This window comes from Pecten maximus, chromosome 17, assembly GCF_902652985.1.
Source record: "Pecten maximus chromosome 17, xPecMax1.1, whole genome shotgun sequence".
Taxonomy (NCBI): domain Eukaryota; kingdom Metazoa; phylum Mollusca; class Bivalvia; order Pectinida; family Pectinidae; genus Pecten; species Pecten maximus.
Window position 1 is genome coordinate 6,542,990 of NC_047031.1, and position 21,274 is coordinate 6,564,263.

At 35.2% G+C, this 21,274-nt stretch overlaps 1 protein-coding gene across 1 annotated transcript; it reads left to right on the plus strand.

Moving 5' to 3' along the window:
- The first annotated feature begins 2,767 nt into the window (after positions 1-2,767).
- On the plus strand, positions 2,768-20,685 carry LOC117315709. The gene is made up of 4 exons (XM_033870064.1): positions 2,768-3,057; positions 17,707-17,973; positions 18,278-18,479; positions 18,890-20,685. Exons 1-4 carry the CDS (start codon positions 3,042-3,044, stop codon positions 19,122-19,124), a joined length of 720 nt encoding a protein of 239 aa, XP_033725955.1. The 5' UTR covers positions 2,768-3,041; the 3' UTR covers positions 19,125-20,685.
- The last annotated feature ends 589 nt before the right edge of the window (positions 20,686-21,274 follow it).

The following is a 21,274-nucleotide window of genomic DNA, read 5'->3' on the forward strand; positions in this document are numbered from 1 at the left end:
CTGTAAGGAAGGCTTCAGGTCTTCAAAAATGGAAGTTGGTACTCTTCTTATCGTTCAGCTGTATGGGACCCGGACGACTTGTTCGCCACTTGCCAGTATAATGTGACCGTGTGTGTTATCGTGCTGGTTGTCTGTGGTAGTATTTCGCTTACCACAGCCTTCAATACACCCTCACTACACACAAGCAGCTCGTTCGAAGTAGAGACCGTCTTTAAATGACCGTATCAGGAATGTCCTATTGAAAATAATTCCTTTAATGATAGGTTCATGTACTAGTGTGTATCGTCTGTGTTTTGTGAGGTGCTTTATTCTGTATGTCTTTTGTACAAGTCTTTGCGATTGCAGATGGTTGACTCCTGGAGAATGAATGTGTAATCTGCATGTCACTTAATTATACTTGATAACAAAATCAGTCACAGACTTGTCTTATTGTTGATCAGGTGTACATAAATATACAGTATATATAAATTGTACCTATCACAGAGAATCACATAAGAAAGTCAGAAATTTAAGTATAATAAAATAAAATATTATTCATTAATTTCAATAGTGACACGGTTCAGAATACTATAAAATATATACATATGTAGTTAAATTTAAGTCGGTCGGTATATCAATGTTAATGAGAAAGGTACGTATATCTGAAGTCTTTTTAAAATTCTTACAATTGACATTTCAGGCAATTTATCTTAAAACGGAGAATTAAATAATAAAACCTACTACTATTATTATAACTATCATTCATGTTACTCATCAGTAACGTGAATGACGATTACCTTGCCAGCTAATTTAAGCATGAAAGCTATTTTAACGTAATATGTTAAACTTACTTGGTAATGATACGTGAAGCGGTTTTTGAGGGGAGTAATCAACGGTTTTATCTGAGGGTACTCGAACGTAAAATATGAATCCATTTTAAATCTGAATCCGTATATCTTTTCTTTCTTTAACGGGCTCTTTCCTCTGAGAAGTTACAACGCAGTTTTCCAGCCAATCAAAGTCGACGTTACAAACAATACTCTGTACTCTGTCCAAACCGGACTCTGTCCAATCCGGATGTTTGCCAAAACCGGTCAAATAATTTGGTCCCGAAAATTCCCTTCTTTATTTATAGTAAATAAACTTTGCATAATCCGGACTCTGTCTATTCTGTAATCCGGCCATATATTCCGGCCCCATTCCTTCTGTATACTAGTAAATCTACTCTGTATAAACCGGCGTCGGTCCCATTGATGTTTCCCTGGTAGCGGTAGCTTCACAGGCTCCCGACGAGTGTTTATACAGTTGTAATTTCCGCACAGGTATATTATTAATTGACTATTAAATGTCATTGTCCACAGGTGGCTACGGCTGGATAATCACCTAAACAGTTGTTAGGTAGAATAAAGAATGCATTTTTGTCAATTTATACCAATAATGTTACGTGTTTGTAAATGTATCGTAATTCAGAAATGTTTCATGCTGGCTGGCTTCCCCTTCGCGGACCTCACTACACGAACGTACCCGGATGAGGAAGTCGGAGATGATGGCGACTACATACCTTTTGTATTACTCCGTTTCAATTATCAACAAACATGGCTCTCATGACAGCCGCCAACATTAAGGACCAATTAGAAATTGAGGCTAATTCCTCAGATTGCGAATCTGCACTTATTGAAAGTGTCAGATCGGTTGATTATTAGGACTCAGTCAAAGGCTTTCTTAAAACAAACAATCAGTGATTGTTTTCAACCAATGTAACGTACACATAGTGTCATATTGCCAGTGTTGAATTAAACTATGTTGTTCAATTCAAAGTTTGTATATGCATGAATAATGCACAATGACATCTTCTTTGTAAAATATCTTTAATTATTATAATTATTATTATTTATTTATTTTACATTCAACGACGATATCATGTAGAATCTCTACAATCCGGAACTCTCTACAAACCGGCTTTATTTTGTGGTCCCAAAGGTGTCCGGTTTAGACAGAGTACACTGTATATACGAGTGACCTCAAACATGTTTAACGAATATATTTGTTATAATCATGTTAAAATTATAAAGTAATCGTTGTAATTCTAATGAATGAATGAAAACTTTTGTTTATATGATATGCTAACTGTGTTTTCAATAACATTTAACAATAATAAATAATTTTGGAATCAAATTGATTTTATAAGTTAATATAGCATTATCAACTTCATGGAATATGAATATATCCAATGATTACTGATATAATAGACTTTCTCGAAAAAGCAAATACTAAATTTATTTCGTTCAGAATTATTTACACTCAATTTCCAGAAAAATTCTGTTGTGACGTCATATAGGACAGTCTCTAGTCACGTGAACGGTTCGTACCGATCTCATCTCTATTATTTATCTATTTTTTTTTATTTTTTTGTTTATTATTTATTTATTTTTATTTTTTATTTATTTTGTTTTCCGCTACGTATGATAAAAAAGCCAAAATCACCTTCAATCTTAAGATCAAAACCTCAGTTGTATACCATTCATCCCATTCACCTCATTGATGTCAAAACTTAGTCTCTTAGCATTACTGACGAGTCCTTGATCGTAGAACCACTCTATGATGCCGTTTGACTTAATTTGATGCAAATTTATACTAGAATATATCTGGATGTGTATACTCGTGTAATAATTTTGTCACGTTACATATCCCATTGAGTGCCAAACACATGTAAATGAGATAGTGTTTTTATTAATACAAATGAGCGTATTGTGATATGTACAAACATGTATAGTGGTGACAACTGGCTGACAGGATTTGAGTACACACTAGCTAATTTGATAGATTTATAGAAAAAGACAAAAACTCGCTCTATCTTAATCATAGCTGTTTTAGTAAAAGAGAGTCTCGGATCTCCTTCCAGTCTTGTGTACGGAGACGGTTCACAAACATGTTGTTTATCCGAGGAAGGTAAAATGTGAGATAGCAGAGGCCAGGAAATTTGTGGATGTTTCGAGATGTGTGGATTACACCATTTAAGAAGATCAGTGATGATGTAATTTTTTGTGATTTTTTCCTCCAAAATGTCAGCTATGAAAGGTAGGTGATACATCTTTCCTCTGTTAATATTTAAGCAATGAACAGTGGTTTTAGTGTTGTTATTGTCGATATGGCAGCAAGATGTATGGTGGGCAAATGGCATTTGAACCCGTTAGGGTTTCCATGCTACATTTGCCCACCATACATCTTGCTGCCATATCAACTATAACAACATTAAAACCACTGTTCAATACTTATATTTACATTGTCTTACCATTTCCATCAACTTTGAAAAAAAAAATGAACCAACAAAAAAAATCTAAAATTAAAAATTTAATGTCACATGACCCACTGGGTGTTATACATGTAGCCTGAGGCACTGGGTGTTATAGGATGTATGGTGGCAACTGCCTCTTAGCATTGTGTCAATGGGGAAATGCGGAACAAATATTTCATAATGACTCATTAGGTAGTCGGTGATGTCATTAAGACAATCCTTTTCTTCTGACTCAGTGTTATGTTATTAAAGACCGTCGTAAAAAGCTGAACATTTACAAAATGGTCCCAGCTTATGTTATTTGCATTTGTGCAGAACCATATGTGATATCTAACCCCATGCATTATTTATGAAACTTGCAACGCTTTGCCAAAATGGTGAGAAAATAAGTGTTTGTGTCAATCTTAATATCCGTACAGATGTATACAGGATCGTATATGAGTTTTAATCTCATAAATTTAGAGATAGATCTGTTTACAAGAAAATGTTTTTCCTTCATTTAGCTATGTTTGACGAAAATGGAAAAATGGTGAGGAATCTAATGACCCTCAGAACTAACACAGAATTATCTTAAATTCTTTTCATTTGAAGGATTTATTTATCTATTTATTTTTATTGAAAATATTGTACAATAATTTGTAAATGTGTGATACCATAATGTCATAAAACATGGTATCATATGTAAAGATAAGAAATAGGAACATGGACTGAAAAGCACAAACTCGTGTGACAACCAAAGTCAATACAGATATGAATGTCTGTTGATGTGTACTCTCTTTGAGACTTGGTTACCGTACGTTTGTGGAATATAGTATACGATAAGGTTATTCTATACCAACTGGTGTCATTTCAAACCAGTAAACATTTTATTGGTAAGATATTTTCAAAAGATGAAGAAAAATTGTGAAGTAGGCAAACCTTTTCTTCATGGGGTTGACGATAAGTCAATAAATCAGACAGTTGTGCATAATAATAATTAAGATCCTTGATTTCTTCGTAAGATAAGATAAGTTAATGATTTTTGAAAAGCATTGACATAATAAGCTGGTTGGTAAACTTTGATAGCAGGTTTTTAACTTTAAGGTTACGGTTAAGACTATTTTGGTAGATGGCGCTACTGAAAAAAATGGAGATTTTCTTTTGTAAGAGCTTGATATGACTAGAGTTGATAGGATTTGTTTTATTATTCTAAGAGAGTATAGTAATTTTATAGTAGATACATCATGTGGTTTACAGTAGGTCATTAATATAAGACACATAGAGCTGTAATGAGAAGACCATGTGTTCTGGATGAGTAACCGTCTTCTACCGCATCGACACTATCCGCAATGTTAGTCTAGGACGGATCCATCTATCGATAGGGCTTCAAATCGAGAACATTAGTGTGAGCGATAAAACCAGAAGATAGCTTGCTTCCGAAGGACAATATAAGGCATCGAGATATATGAGGTAATGGCGGGAGCTTTGTAACAGTTACCTGCGTTATTTGATAATGTCGACTTCGCATAGAAAATAATAATAAAAGAAAGAAAAAGAATATTCCCGATGAATTTTCTGGGTCTCCACATAATCTGGTTTGTATTGAACCCTCCCCCGTTTTTGAGTAAGAATTACGGTTTTGTTTGTATTCGTTATTTCCTTGTTTGACACAAGGATATATGTTCTTGGTAAAACAGAATATTGGGCTTTAGCCTTCATTAACCTGTATTCTGAAGCATGCTCGACTAGTACACACGTACCTGGATTATCATGGGTGATTCATAGTATTTTATATTGGAAGTAAAGGTTCCTTGTTGGCGAGCAAGTCTTGTATGTACAAATGTTTCAATGTAAAGATAATGCATTTATACGTTTTACTTATTGTTCAAATATGTACTCAAGCAAATCATTAAATGTTGTAAATTTTGTTTATTTTTCAACAATTGCGAAACAAGTAATATTAACTTATATCAGTCACTATTGTTAGCCCCAATGGAAGCGTACGAGGGGTCTTACTATGGGAGAAAACCAGAGAACCCGAGTAAAACTCACGTGGTCGGGCAGGTGACCTCCTATTTTCTCACGTCCGGGAATCGAACCTCGGTCGCCTGGGTGAAAGGCAAGTGTGTTACCACTGTGCCATCCGCCCATCCTAAGGATAACAAAAGATGCTTAAGATCCGTTTATTGTGTTTTCGGCATCGCAGCAATAGATACAGCCTTTGATTTTCAATTTGGTCTTCTAGAATGATAAAGACTTTGGGAATAAAAACCTGATATTATAGATTTGATCTAGTGTGGATAGGAGTATAATTCAACATGATTTCATCTTGCTTACAGCCTTCTTAACGGAAGCAGTATTTTGATACTTCACATCGTTAATGGACATTTTTCGTGACCTTATCTTATCATACAACCAATCTTAACATCCACACAAGGATAAGGGCGATATCTGATATATAAGTGGATTGTAAGATTTAATTATCACACAATACTTTCTTCATAAAAAAATAGATCGAATGTATTTTATGATAGCATTCCTTGAGAAAGGCGTAGACAGTACAGATAGTAAAGATAGCAATCATGTTATAAAACATGTTCATTTTTCTATTCATTCATCTATTACGGTTTTAGTGATTCTCTGAAATCTGAAATCTACTTACTAGCCAAACACCAGTACATATCAAAAAGGATTGCTCAAAATTCAAACAAGATATTAGTTCCTTTCTAAACAATTTAAAAGTGAGATACGGCAGAGCTCTTTTGTCCTTCTAGGACTATTCAGTGATACTAGGCACACCATACAACTGTTTCGTCCTTCTAGGACTATTCAGTGATACTAGGCACACCATACAACTGTTTCGTCCTTCTAAGACTCGTCAGTGATACAAGGCACACCATACAACTGTTTCGTCCTTCTAAGACTCGTCAGTGATGCCTCATGACAACATACAGCTGTTTCGTCCTTCTAGGACTATTCAGTGGTGCTAGGGGCACCATATAACTGTTTCATCCTTCTAGGACTCGTCAGTGATGCCTCGGCACACCACATAGCTGTTTCGTACTTCTAGGACTCGTCTGTGATGCTTCAGGACACTTACAGCTGTTTCGTCCTTCTAGGACTCCTCAATGATGCTAGGCACACCATACAGCTGTTTCATCCTTCTAGGACTCATCTGTGATGCAAGGCACACCATACAGCTGTTTCGTCATTCTAGGACTATTCAGTGGTGCTAGTGGCACCATACAGATGTTCCGTCATTCTAGGACTCGTCAGTGATGCTATGGGCCTAAAGTGTTGATGACAGGAGAACAAAAGTTCAAGATGGATCAAAATAAATGAAAATCTGAATGGGTTGATGGCCCATAATGAAAACACAGAAAATATTTTCACAAATCATCCTTGCAATAATATCTTTCAATACTATTTCAGACATTTGAAATGCAAATAGTATAGAACAATGTTTACCTCTTTTAAGACTATCTATTTATATGTTTATAGAATATAAGAATTTATCAAGTTAAATTTCATACTCCCCTATTTATTTATCTTCACTAAATTCCCTTCAGATCTGCTCATTGACGTCAACAATTCATCAATAAAATAATGTAATAAAGAGCTAAAAATAGAACGTGAAAATACGTAGGCCGAGTTACACCCCTAAGTGATAAACACAAAAACCTGGGTTTGTTTATCAAATTCATGGAAGTTTCACAGCAAATTCATGGTGGCTTTTCACATATAACTTATTTTCAAATTTAGTCTAACAGACTCATTTTGACTATGAGAGACGTTTATGATTATAACATTATGCCCACTGTTTTTTTCTGCCTTCACGGCAGCAACCAATTCGTCTGACATTGGGATTTTAATGAATGGTTTTGATCGCCAGTCCGCATTTCTTCAAAATAAACCACTGCGTAGTCTCCTAGTTTTAATCGCAGTTATGAAAAATATACGGTATTAATTATCATATAATATCATCATTAGGGTCTAGAGGATATCTAACAGTGTCTTCAGTAATACCAAATATATTTCACGAGTGGGGCTAATATTTTGATATTTTTCACGAGTGCGCAGCATTTCTCTGCAGTGACACCCAGCCAATCAGAACTTACCTGTTCTGACACCCAACACGTCAAAACATTTGTCACCAAAACGACCTGAGCATCCCTCCTGTGACATCCAACCAAACATAACGCCCCTATTATGACACCAAACCAATTAAAACTTCTCTGGTGTGACTCCCAACCAATCAGATCTTCCCTGCTGTGACTTCCAGCCAATCAGAACATCTCTCCTGTGACACCAAACCAATCAGAACACCCCTCCTATGACACCAAACCAAACAGAACTCCCCTGCTGTGACACCTATGGCATCCATACATTGCTCATTAGTCATTATGTCATTTAACAACTGACACAGGAAAATAAATCCTATCTCCAGGGGTTTGTTACAAAAAGTCAATAGTAAAGGCTGAATAACGTAAATTCTCGTGACATTATAGCATGCTGTAAAAATAGCGCTGTTTTAAAATGTGTATTTTTTTTTCTTCAATTTTTTGCCTATGACGTCAAAATATAACAGCAAATGAGTATATTTTCCTGTAACGACTTCATGTTTTGCCTTTGCAATGCAATTTACTTGTCTCAAGTTAAAAAAAATATTTTAAAGATATGTAATATAATTATTAGACACCTCCATTTGACTCGAGCCATACTAGGTCTTCCGCTTGTCTAACAGATTCCATTATATGATTGTGATGATGTTTTAAAAGAGAACTTCCGGGTGATATAATCCCAGATTTTTCATTCTTTCTTTCTCTGTGAAAGTGAATATGACAGCGTAATGCATTGTGTTAGGTTGTGATATTATTTCTTATCACGACAATAGCTTCCTAGTGCCCTTTCCAAGCCGCTATATGTGTAGTCTATTTTAGGATCTATTAATACCTATGGCCTCGACGTGTCCATGCAACGCGGAGTTTACAAACACAAAAAAAAAAAAAAAAAAAATAGCAAAACCAAAATCAATACTTGTAAAACTGTATGAGTTATAATGAGGGCTTGGAAAAGGTGTTACTTGAGTAATAAACATCTAAATCTGTTTTGAATCCCAGTTCGTCTATTTAATATACGATAAAATGTGTCAATAGTCAGTGATATGGCTTAATTTTACAAAATAATATGCTTGTAATGTCTTTATGTTCGTTTGCTTGGTTTATCGCCCCGTGAACAGCCAGGGTAATGTTAGCTGTAGTTTCCTTGTAGTAGCTGGTGACTACCTCACTGAACAACATACAGAATGTCCGTCGCATGTCATCATGTGCGATTGGGTTAATATGTTTTGCCCAAGGACACAACCACGGCATTACAAACGGGCCCTTTATCAGCGTCCCGAGAAACACAATCCGACACGGGTAGGGAGCGACCAACCATGCACCCGGATCTTCACCAGAGGTTACGTGGTCGGCGCTCTAACCGATTGATATATTACGGTCCCTTAACTTGCTATGACGTCATGACAAATTTCATAATTTCTTATGGAATAAAAAAACGAACGTGAAATATTGTTTACAATGTAACATGGAATATTTTACCAATACTTAATTGACATTTTTACTTCATTTTTATGTCTTTGTGACGAAACGCAGTGATGACGTCACATTTGCAACAATTGGCATGTGTTACCAATCGTAACTGCGCTATCGACTTTGTGACAAAAAACATGTAATGAGATGGTATTGATAATAGGGTCAATATGATTAATAGAAAGTCAAGGTAGCCTTAAATAAATGATAAGTAATATTCGTAAGCCCCAATATAAACATTGTTTCGCGATTAGGTCACAAAATCTCATACAAGTTCAATATTTATTCTACAAAAAATGTCTGTCACAACAAAACAATGAGATGCCTATATAAGGAAAGTTATGTAGACGGGTCTTTGATGTGCTGCTATTAATACTGAACTTTAAAAACCACCATGACAAGAGAGTGTTGCCTTGTGGGAAATATTAGTGACATTTAACATGTTAATGGGTCGGCATGACAGGTATGTAGCCAGGGAATAGCGAGGCTATAACTCAGTGAGCATTAATGTACATCTGATAAATGCTAAGGGGGTAATGTCTTCATGGAATAATGTGCGAAACCGAGTAGGCATTACTGTAGAGTTGATAAATGTTAAGGGGCTAATGTTTTCACGGAATTATGTGCGGAACTTAGTTTGCATTACCGTAGAGTTGATCAATTTCAAGGGTCTTATATTTCCAGGGAATAATGTGCGGAAATCATTTGAAATTACCGTAGAGTTCAGAAATTTCAAGAGGCTTATATTTCTGTGCATAATGTGCGGAAATCAATTTGGCATTACTGTAGAGTTGATAAATTTCAAGGGCTTATATTTTCGCGGAATAATGTGCGGAAATCATTTTACATTACTGTAGAGTTTATAAAGTTCAACAGGCTAATGTTTTCAGGGAATAAAGTACATAACGCAGTTGACATTACTATAGAGTTGATAAATGACTTCCCTTATATCACTTACGAGTCCAAGAGGGGCGAAACGTTGTGTTATCCCCCAAACAACACTGACAAGTCCTAGGCCAAAACATCTGTATGTTGCCCCTAGCAGCACTGACGAGCCTTAGGAGAGCGAAACAGTTGTGTAATGTCCCAAACAACACTGACAAATCCCAGGCGAAAACAGTATGATGTTCCTAGCATCAATGACTAGTCCTAAACGGACGAAACAGCTATATGATTTCCTTAGCATCACTGACGAGTCCTAAAATGAAAAAAAAAACGCTGTATGATTTCCTTAGCATCACTGACGAGACCTTAAAGGACAAAACAGCTGTATGACGTTCCTAGCCTTAAAACAGTGTTATATGACGTTCCAAGCATCAATGACGAGTTCTAGAAAGATGAAACAGATGTATGATGGAAAGGATAATTTGCGATATTATCCTCCATGTAAATTAACGGAAGCATGTAGTTTTATCTATAAACATATAACTGAATGCATAAAGGTGATACACTTTTGTGAGTTGTAGAATCTTTTCAGTAATATGGAATTATACCAAGCCAGTAATGGTAACACTATAGTGACGTTATAGCCTATTTAATATTTATAAGTTTTCTTAAGTATGGTATAATTTTGATATTTATACAACACCTCTCTTATCCATAAAACGTCCGAAACGTTCTGATGTGTGTTTACAATTAATGTTAATTCATCTTGGCTTTGAAATATGAATGGATTAAATTCTATTGTTTTATGCTGCGTAAATTAAAATTATTAAAATTTATGAAAATATATGTTAAGTAAATTGTTGTATTACACATTTATGATTGATGTAATTATGTTTTAACCTGCTTATTCAATTTATGACATATTTTTCTTCATGCATAGAGTTATGACGGATGCAATATGACAAACTGCTGTCATATCCATTGGGGCCTACAGAGCAGTGTAAGAATTACAAAACCAGACGTGTATAATGCAGTGTAGTATAATAAAGAATCCGGATCACACCGCTGTTGACATCCGAAGGTTTGCCATAAACTTTATGCCATATTTAATTCACTGGAATAGTGGCACGATTTAAAAAATACACAAGTGCTTGACATTCGTTTAAAATATAATATCTAAAATTATGAAGCAGTTTAAATTATTGGACTTTTTTATATCAACATCAATTATTTGACTTTTGACGGGCAGGGTGCGATTCTCCGAATGGACGTGAAAATGTGGGTCACCTTTCTGAACACGTGGGATTTTCTCCCACATTTAGACTTCTCGTGCACTTACATCCTGGCAAACAAGAGAAATGAATAAAGTTGGCATCTTTTGTTTCGCAATTGTAAGATAAATAAAGTTGATATATTTGTTTAATTATTTATTGTTACTGAAAGATACTAATATCTTATTTGTATTTTGTACATTCAAGTTATCATTACATGGGTATGGGTAAAACACCTGAAGTTAGGGGGCAGTAACTATTAGTAATATGACGGCGATATAATTATCATTAATTAGTCGGTTAGCCAACTCTAAATTTTTGAAAATCTATCCGATAAGCCTAGTCTTATGACGTCACAACATAAACTTGTTTACCAACGGAAACCTAGAAGATTAAAATTTAACAATGACAGATATAATGATTTAGCAAATACATGTTTACTTCAAAATATTTCTTATGATTCATAAATCATTGTTTGACGAATTATGTGACATAATTCTGAGAAGTTAAAAGAACATCCGGGAAACTAAAAACAATACATTAATACACAATGAATTAGCAAAACGTATTTAAAATATCCAATTCAACGTAAAAGGTTTTTTGGGGTGTTTTTTGTTGTTGTTTTTGTTTTTGTTTTTTTTTCTCTTATTCTGAGAAATGATACGGAAATCCTAGCAAATATTAACACTATGAGAAAAACACAATAAATTGGTAAAACAGTTTTGCTTTTAAAATATTCCATTTTATTTTCAATTTATTTTCTGGCACTTTTGTGATCTTGTTCTGAGAAATTATACGGAAATTCATGCAAACAAATATACAATGAGAAACACAAATGAAATGAAAAAACCTGTTCTGAAAACTCATAAAATTATATAATTACCTGGTATTTTTTAATTATATTTTCAATTATCAATTGATAGCTTGTATATGACTTAATTATTTAATTGTAAAAGAAACATACCTTAATAGATCAGACCTCAACGATACCATTCGGATCAAACATAGGCCAGAAAGCCTATACGTCTTCTCCCTTAAATAAAAAAGATAACTGTTGTCATATGACCTCAAAGGGAAATGTAGCCATATCAAAATATTTTAATATTTAAATATCCTCCACATTTGTGAAAATGAGTGGTATAACTGAGGACAGTGTCAGATATCGTATAAATGTCACTTTTTGATATAAATTAAGAACATGTTATGTTTCTACCAAATAGCTGGCATACAGCATCATAACATTTTTGTCGTCCTTCTAGGACTTTTAAATAATGTTAGGGACATAATGCTGCTGTTTCGTCCTTCTAGGACTTTTAAATAATGTTAGGGACATAATGCTGCTGTTTCGTCCTTCTAGGAATTTTAAATAATGTTAGGGACATAATGCTGCTGTTTCGTCCTTCTAAGACTTTTAAATAATGTTAGGGACATAATGCTGCTGTTTCGTCCTTCTAGAACTCATCTGTGATGTTAGGGACACCATGCAGCTGTTTCGTCCTTCTGGACTCGTTAGAAATGCTAGGGATACCATACAGCTGTTTCATCCTCCATCAGTGATGCTGGGAACATCATACAGCTGTTTAATACTTGTAGGGGTCGTCAATAATGCTCCTGGCCTCATACAACAATGATACTAGGAACATCATACAGCTATTTTGTCGTTCTAGAACCATAGAATGATGCTAGGAAATCGTTTAGTTGTTTTGTCGCTCAAAGGCTGGTCAAGAGTGGTAGTAACATTATACAGCTGTTCCGTCCTTCTAGGACTCGTCTGTGATGTTAGGGACACCATACAGCTGTTCTGTCCTTCTAGGACTCGTCTGTGATGTTAGGGACACAATATAGCTGTTTTGTCCTCCATTGGCTCATCAGTGATGCTGGGAACATCATGCAGCTGTTTTGTCCTTCTCGGGGTCGTCCGTAATACTCGAGACATCATACATCAATGTTTTTAGGAACATCACACAGCTGTTTCCTCGTTCTAGAACACGTCAATGATGCTATAAACATCATATAGCTGTTTTGTCTTGCTCAAGCGATGGCCATTAATGATAGGAAGATCATACAGCTGTTTCGTTCTTCTAGAACTAGTCAGTGATGATCGGGCCAAAGGGGGTAAATCCAAAAAGCGGAAATGAACCTTGATGATGTATCAATATATTTGGATAAGATTTAAAGGACGTGTGTTGGATCCGGAACTCATGTGGCATGTACTACTGAAGACGCTTAAGCTTCCGAAACTCCTGCTCTTTATTCCTTGTATTTTACAAGGGTCTCCACTGAAATTATATATATTTTAGATTTTTAATCACTTTATTAAGGTTTTATTTTCACCTAAATATTCAAATATTTTTCAAGGGTCTCCACTGAAATCTATATATTTTTTATTTTCAATCTCTTTAATAAGGTTTTATTTTCACTTCAATTTCCAAATATTTTTCAAGGGTCTCCACTGAAATCTAAGTATTTTAATTTTTAATATCTTTATTAAGGTTTTATTTTCACTTCAATAGCCAAATATTTTTCAATCTATATATTTAAAATTTTAATCTCCTTATTAAGGTTTTATTTTCATATCAATATTCACTTTTCAATTTGATTAATTTCTACAATTGTTCTTCAGTTTTTATAAACATAAACTATTTTTGAAAATATTTAAATATTTGCTCGTTGAACTAATAAGAAAGAAGGGCGTACTCCATATACTTTGTGTTATACTGGTCGTCCACCGTCCGAACATATGGTGTATGATAAATAGGCAGCTGAGACATTATGACAGGTAAACGTCGTCTGTATAGGGCGTTTACGAGCGCGGACATAATCACTAGTGATTGTTATTGATTAGCGCCCTCTACCGTCATTCTAGCATAACTGTGTCGCCACAATTCAACCTACATACTGTCAAAACCATATTCTCATTAATAGCTTAATCGATAATGTACCGAACGTAATTGATCGTCTCTATATCATGGCTATTTATAATCGCACCTGTCGAAAATTAAGGATATTAGCATATTTCCGCTGATAGCTATGTCAATTTACAACAGTAATAATTTACTGCTTTCAACTGAGTGCAAACGTATTGAAGAGTTTCATCTGGTACTTCCAAAGGAATTGACACCGACGGTTATTGTATAAACTCAACCTATCTGGAGGGAAAAGTAGCCAATATCACTAAAATAAAATCAACCCCTATCCCCAGCCGAGGGTAATGATACTCTTACTTCAAAACCACAACTACCGAGGGCTGTGTCACTCAAGCTTACTTAAAAACAACTTCAACTTCGTAGTGACCAACGGCAATGTAACCCAAGCTATCTAATAGATAAATTCCGGTGAGGACGTTGACATCCAATCTTACTGAAAAACCTCAGCCTACTGAGGACGATGCTTCTGAAGATTTAAGACCAAACACAATAAAAAATACTTTTATAACGACAGTGCCACAATGGTTTAAAACAAAATGCAATGCAAACTGCTTTTAGCGACAGTAACACAATAGTTTAAAATAAAATTTAATACAAACTATTTTTAACGACAGAAACATAATTGTTGATTACAAATGCAATACAAACTACTTTTAACGACAATAACACTATGAGTATAAAACAAAACACAGTATTAACTACTTTCTCCGTAATTTTTTAGCTTACTAATCACATTATGCATCACTTACTACAAGATTTAGAAACTGTAGTGATATATATTTTATTTAACTTCCATCAATCATTCCATTTCTGTAATTATCATAATGACATTTTATTAATTGAATTATTCATGTTTCACAAGCTCGATAGACACCTTATGTAACGGAAATACATCTGTTTCTGCTATTTTATCATTAGTTAGTTAATATATTTAACATTTAACTTCCCGTCTACTAAATCTTCTGTCAGTATGACATACCTCAGGCAATGACATAAACATTTTATCAGACTCATAGGCACTTACTGTTTCTTGCGGATACAAAGCCCTTGTAGATTATGTAGCAGCGACATCAAAGAATGCTGGCATTAAAATGAAATCGTAATTCAAACTCAGAATACATAAAACAATAGTATAATACGACCAAAACATGGATTTGAATGGTGAACTTTGTAAAGGTGCAAGGAGATTAGGACCAGGTGTTCCGGAAGAGTAAACGTCTTATGTGACACCAGCCATCGAAGCCAGGCTAAACCAGGGCCAGGTACATTCTCAACATTGAGAGACTAAGGTGGTGACAACAGAACAACCCCGGTCATCAGGCATCGAGCACATCTGACTTCAAACCATCCAAGGATATTTAATATGTCTAAATGAGATCACAATTTAAACTATTATGTTATCAAGTAAAGGATTCAGTAAAACCTCGCGCCTCCTCACTAGCGGCATCATATCAGTCATGACATTTCAAAAGGTCAAGGTCATGGTACCAAAAGTTGTTAATATCTTATCCTCTTTTGTCTTTTTGTATTTGCAGATGGTAGACTCTGTTGGCAGACTTTAGTTCGCATGGTTTTCCGTACAACATTTTTAATTCATTGGAATAGCTGAAAGGTTCATAACTTACCTATCATCTTGACATTCCTTTGAAATCCAATATTAAAAATTATAACAATTACTGTATAATGAGCTATTGCACTCATTGTCAGTCATGTTCAGCTTATTTTGTGGTCGTTTCCTGTCTGTGTGACGAGGATTGTAAGAGGACTCGTATAAAACTTTTCCTGGCGACCTTTGGAAACTAGCTTGGAGATTTATTGAGGATATGGTAAAAGATCACCACTACCTTCAGGATGTTTGCCATCTCTAACGAATAATTCCCCATCTGAACTTCAGGTGACATTAATGTTTTTGAACTGCGGCCGACTTTATAGTCCTATCCCACTGAAACATACTGCCGGAGACACCTATAAGGACAACCTACCCGGTCACATTATACTGACAAAGGGCGAACATATTCTAAGCATTAAGCAGGAGTAGGAACTAGCGTATGGAAAAGACTCTGTTGGTATATCTTGTTCACGGGGGAACGCTCAATTGAAAGCCAGATTTGAGGCATTGTCAAGACCGGCAGTATGAAAAAGAAAGTTGTTAAGAAAGAAAAAAAAAGAGAAAAAATGCCAAATTTAGTCGACTCATACTGTCATGCAATAATATAGGATCAGCAGGTATAAGTCTTACACTCTGTGTGCAGAAAGTACTAAGAAGTTGTCCAAAACGAACAATTCTATTATTGATTTATCCCGACTTTAAGTATTTAATTAACACCAGAGAACGAAGCTGTAATTTTACCAAAAAAAACAAAAAACAAAAAAAAAACAAAAAAAAAAATATATATATATATATACAGTCAAATCTCGATGATTCGAACTTCGTTGATTCGAATTTCTCGCTGTATCGAACTTTTTGCTTGGTCCCGAATTTTCTCACTATATAACACTACTAACGAAACTATGTATGATTCGAATTTTTATAAATCGAAGTTTTCGATGTATCGAACTTTTTTCATGACCCGTTAGCTATGATATTATAGGTAATTGACATTTCATGATTCGAACAAAAAATTTACCTGTACTGACCACTGGACAGGTGTTTGTCGTGACCCCTGCGGCAAGATTTCACACCTCTCCCCCAAATGCCCTGACTGACAATAGCGATAACGATAGCGTGTGTTGTCACTCCCGGTCATGGGGTTAATTAATAATCAGACCAAATTGGTAGATAAAAGGTGTATTTAGAAGCCATGACATTTAATCACTCCGGTAAAACATTTCGGTAGTCGTCTCTGATAATCTCCGCCGCCATTGAAATCAGCGGTCGGTGAGTAAATTTTACGGAACTGTAAAACAACCGGACCAATTTTAAACACAAACAATTAGCGATGGCTTCACTCATATTCAAAGTGTCACGTTTCAAACTTATACATAAATATCCAAGTAAATCGATTATTTGTCATTCAATCATGCATTCTCCAACCGATCGGCATTCCGTATTTTATATGCACATAACGTAAACGCACGTGTCTTTAGCAGAAAAGCCTAACGACTTACGTAAGTGTGCATTGTACTTCTTTTGTTTTATCTGTTAAACGCGATATAAGTGTTTTGTAACCGATACATATTTTGTTTAATTAATAAAATGCTTAGGTATAATTAATGAAAAGAATTTTTATTTTGTTGTGTTTGAGGTATAAATTAACTAAACTTTTCGATGTGAGCCTGACAGGCGACGATCAACACGAAGACACTGAGGACATGTACCGTTAACAGATATGGTCATTATCAAGAAAACATCGATCTATTGTCAACCATGAATAATTCGAAGTCCCGCTGTATCGAAGTTTTTCTGTTAGTCCCTTGAACTTCGAAACATCGAAGTTTGACTGTATTTAGATTCACAAAGACCTATTTCACATTTTGCTAAGATTAAATGTGATTAAGACTTGCCATCCCGTGATGTTTAGTACCATCCGCTTCCTCGACGACATCCACCGTGTAAATCTATGTTAAGAATTGTTGATGTCACGCTCTCAAAATGAGAATGGGGGTAGTGGGAACACAATGTTTTGTTTTGTTGTGTATCGAAAATGTATTAGGGATTTGCCTTGACATTTAAGAAAGGAGGTGACAAGTTCGTTTATCGATTTGAGAGTTTTCCCCATCATTTGTCTAAGCCTCAATTATGTAAAGTAATATTGTATTTATACGTACTTCTGTTACAGGGATAGTGATGTGTCCAGAACTGGCAAAGCGCCAACTTTTCATCACTAGAAACAACAAAGATTCGTTAAAGCTTACTTCCTACAGACGACATCCGGGAACTAGTGTCGTCATTTCCTGTATAGCTCCGGAAACACATCGACTGAAGGGCGACCCATTTTTAAAATGTCTTCATAGTGGCAGATGGAACAAACCAATACCTCGCTGTATCCATGCCAACGATTGGGATCGCGCGTCAAAGTCTGAAGATGATAAGTTTTTGATTGCAGGTATAGTTGCTAAAATTAACGTCACATTTAATACGCATCTGAAAGGGGCACAAATGTGTTATATTTTACCATAAGATTTGGAATTATATTCAGTAAAATAGATGAAATACTTTACGACATCATTGTCGTTTCCGGTTCAAAGTTTTGGAAATTTTAAGCGGTAGTAACCCTGGTTGAAATGTACAATAAGTCTTTCAATTCAGGCGAGATATGCATTTTCTTGATGTTCTTGATATTTGTCTCTTTAGGAATTTTATAAATGTTAGATCAGACTCTTTAGATCGTGTACTTTTCCTTCCGACAGGTCACAGTCCTCAGAAATCGGTGTCCGCTGGAGGAATTTCCCAGACCGAGGCTCTACCTTACGTTATAACTGTTTCCGTTCTCGCATTAATGTTCATTGCACTCATCGCAGCTATCGTCTACCTTGCCTATCTCCGGCGGAGACTGGAGACGTCAATTAAGGAGGCAGAGGCCCGTCCTGCGCATGTCAGAGCCGTAGAAAGGTACCGTAATTTATATATATAGATATATATTATACGTAGGAGATACGAGTCGCAACATACCTCTTGGCTTCTCATGAAACCCGATCAATCGATTTAGCATAAAACTAGAGGCTAGTAAACCAAAGATTCCGGGTTGTGTACTTAAGAGCAAATTTTCAATTGGATGAATATAATTTCCAATGCTCTCCGCAATATATCTTAATTTGCTCCTTGTCAATTCGATCTGCGAAATATTTTACGTAACAAAACTTTCAATTAAAATGTTAGTTTTTAACTTTCTATGAACAGTGCATTTTTTCGGCACATTTTACTCTAATCAGCAACAACATTTCCCAAAATGTTTACGATGAACACGAAGGTCTGTATCAATTTGTTAGTTAGATAATTCATCATCATCTTTTCTTCTATAGCTTGATGTCATTACCCACGACGTCATCAACAGCCTATGACTTTTCAATGAATGTAGACGGCGCTGCGTACGCCACCTCTTCCGGAACCAGTTCTCCTACGTATGGCCCAGAATTAGAATACCCTCCGTGGAATACGTACCCGCGACTGCAGCAATCCAGGTTAAAGTTGGAGACTGAAAGCACGTGCGGCTCAGTGCGCTACACTACTTTTTCGGACTACCTCGTCTATAAATAGCTCCTTGGATAAGGGATAAGATAGGATGCTAATGCCGAATATTGTGTATTCTACAACCAGTGGAGAGACATTCGCAATAATCATGGACACGTGTTGGACAGATGTATACTCAGTGGTTTTTTCTTGGATAATAGTTTGACAAGGACAAAATGTGTGGTTCCCATGGACATTATTTTGCCATGGACATAATATGGGGTATCCATGTATATCAGATGAACAAAGACAATATTTGGTATCAATGGACACCATTTTGACAAGGATATAATATGCGGTCATCCATGGAAATCATTTTGATATGATCTGATATATCCATGGATGTCTGATTGACATAATAATCATTATATTGTCAACTACTTTCGTAAGTGATGAATATATTTTCGAAGACAGACTCTTGCTCCCGGTACGATCTGTGTCAGACAAGCTCTTGATGCCGGTTTGATTTACGTCAGACAGACTCTTGTTGTCAATATTATCTATATCAGGCAAACTCTTGAGCTGGTGGGTGAAATATGAAGATATGCTCTGAAACACCTACCTGAAGGTTGCATTGTTGTTTTGGATTGGAATAGACGCCATCTTTGTAAAAATAAGTGTAAAAAAAATTTGTCAATTTCATGTAATGTACATAATGTATATCATGCGAACACGACACAAATTAGGGCTGTCTTCAAAATACAGCAGGAAGCAAATCCCATGTCTACTATATTGTTATTTATTCCATGTAAAAAATTGATGATTTAAAATTATTTTTCTTACAAGGTTGTCAATCCATAATTTTTTAATCAAAGTTGTAAAATCCATATTTAAGAGCAATGTTGTTAATCTTCAGTTTTTAGCACAAAAGTGTTAATCCATATTTTTAGAGCAAGGTTGTTACTTTTTAGAAGTTAATTTACTAGGGCACGGTTCCTAATCCACAGTTTTAGAACGGTGTTGCTAATCATCCGTTTTTAAATAATGTTTTAATCCACAATATTAAGCACAATGCAGTTATTCTTTTAGAACAAAATTGTCCATCCTCAGTTTTTAGAACAGTGTTGTTAATCCAAAACATTTAGCATAAGATTGTTATTTTTTCGAATCAGGTTTATCCACCGACAAGTTATTAATGTTGATTTATACAAACTGAATTTTCCTATTTTGAATGCCCCCTTTCTATTAAGTCCAATATTATCTCATTTTTGAAAGCGTATAAAAGGCAATTCAGCCTACTAATGAAATTGTACCTATCACAGAAATCAAACGCTCATCAGAAATACTACAGCCTTTCCAATACATTCAGCCATTTTAGATATATATTGAATAAATGACTGAAACTGTCCGGTGGTTGCCAATGAAACATTTATAATGCATATGACGTCACGTTCATCGATACTAAATCATGACATTTAGAGTTATATGAATCTTCATTGATTGTTATGTAAATATCTTCTGTATTTTATTTTAATACAATCTAATTAAAATTAGATCATGAACAGTTTTAATTAGATTGATTTTTATATTTATTTATATACCAATATCACTGTAATACGCGATTGAATAAATCCACTATCTATAATAATAGCATTGTGTTGTCATCAATAACACTCCCATACTTATGCTGACGTCATTATACAAACGGTGTTTTACATTTTACTCTACCTATCTTATTCATATAAGTATCATTTTAAATGTCTTGATTAAAAAATACAAAAATCAAATATATTTTTTCCACTACATCACACGCTTAGAGAATGCGAAATTAAAACGAAAAAATAATTCTAACTGACATTTGACAAAACGGAGACAAATCATGAAGACAATTGAAAATATAGAAGACTAACACGACAAGGTGCATCTTCTGCTTCATTGACGGGACCATGTGCTCCGGAAGAGTAAGCATATTTTGTTCTATCGACAGGACCATGTGCTCCAGGAGAGTAGAGGTCATTTTTATATTTGTACCAGATGTTCCAGAGGAGCAAGCGCTTGTGTCCTACCGACGGAACCAGGCGCTATGCAAGAGTAGCATATTCTGCTTCATCGACGGGATTCTATGCTTCGTAAGAGTAAGATTCATTTGCTTTATCGACGCAACCCGCAATACAAATCCATGTAATTTGTTTTATACACGATAACGCATGCGCACAACACACCACACACCTGTAATC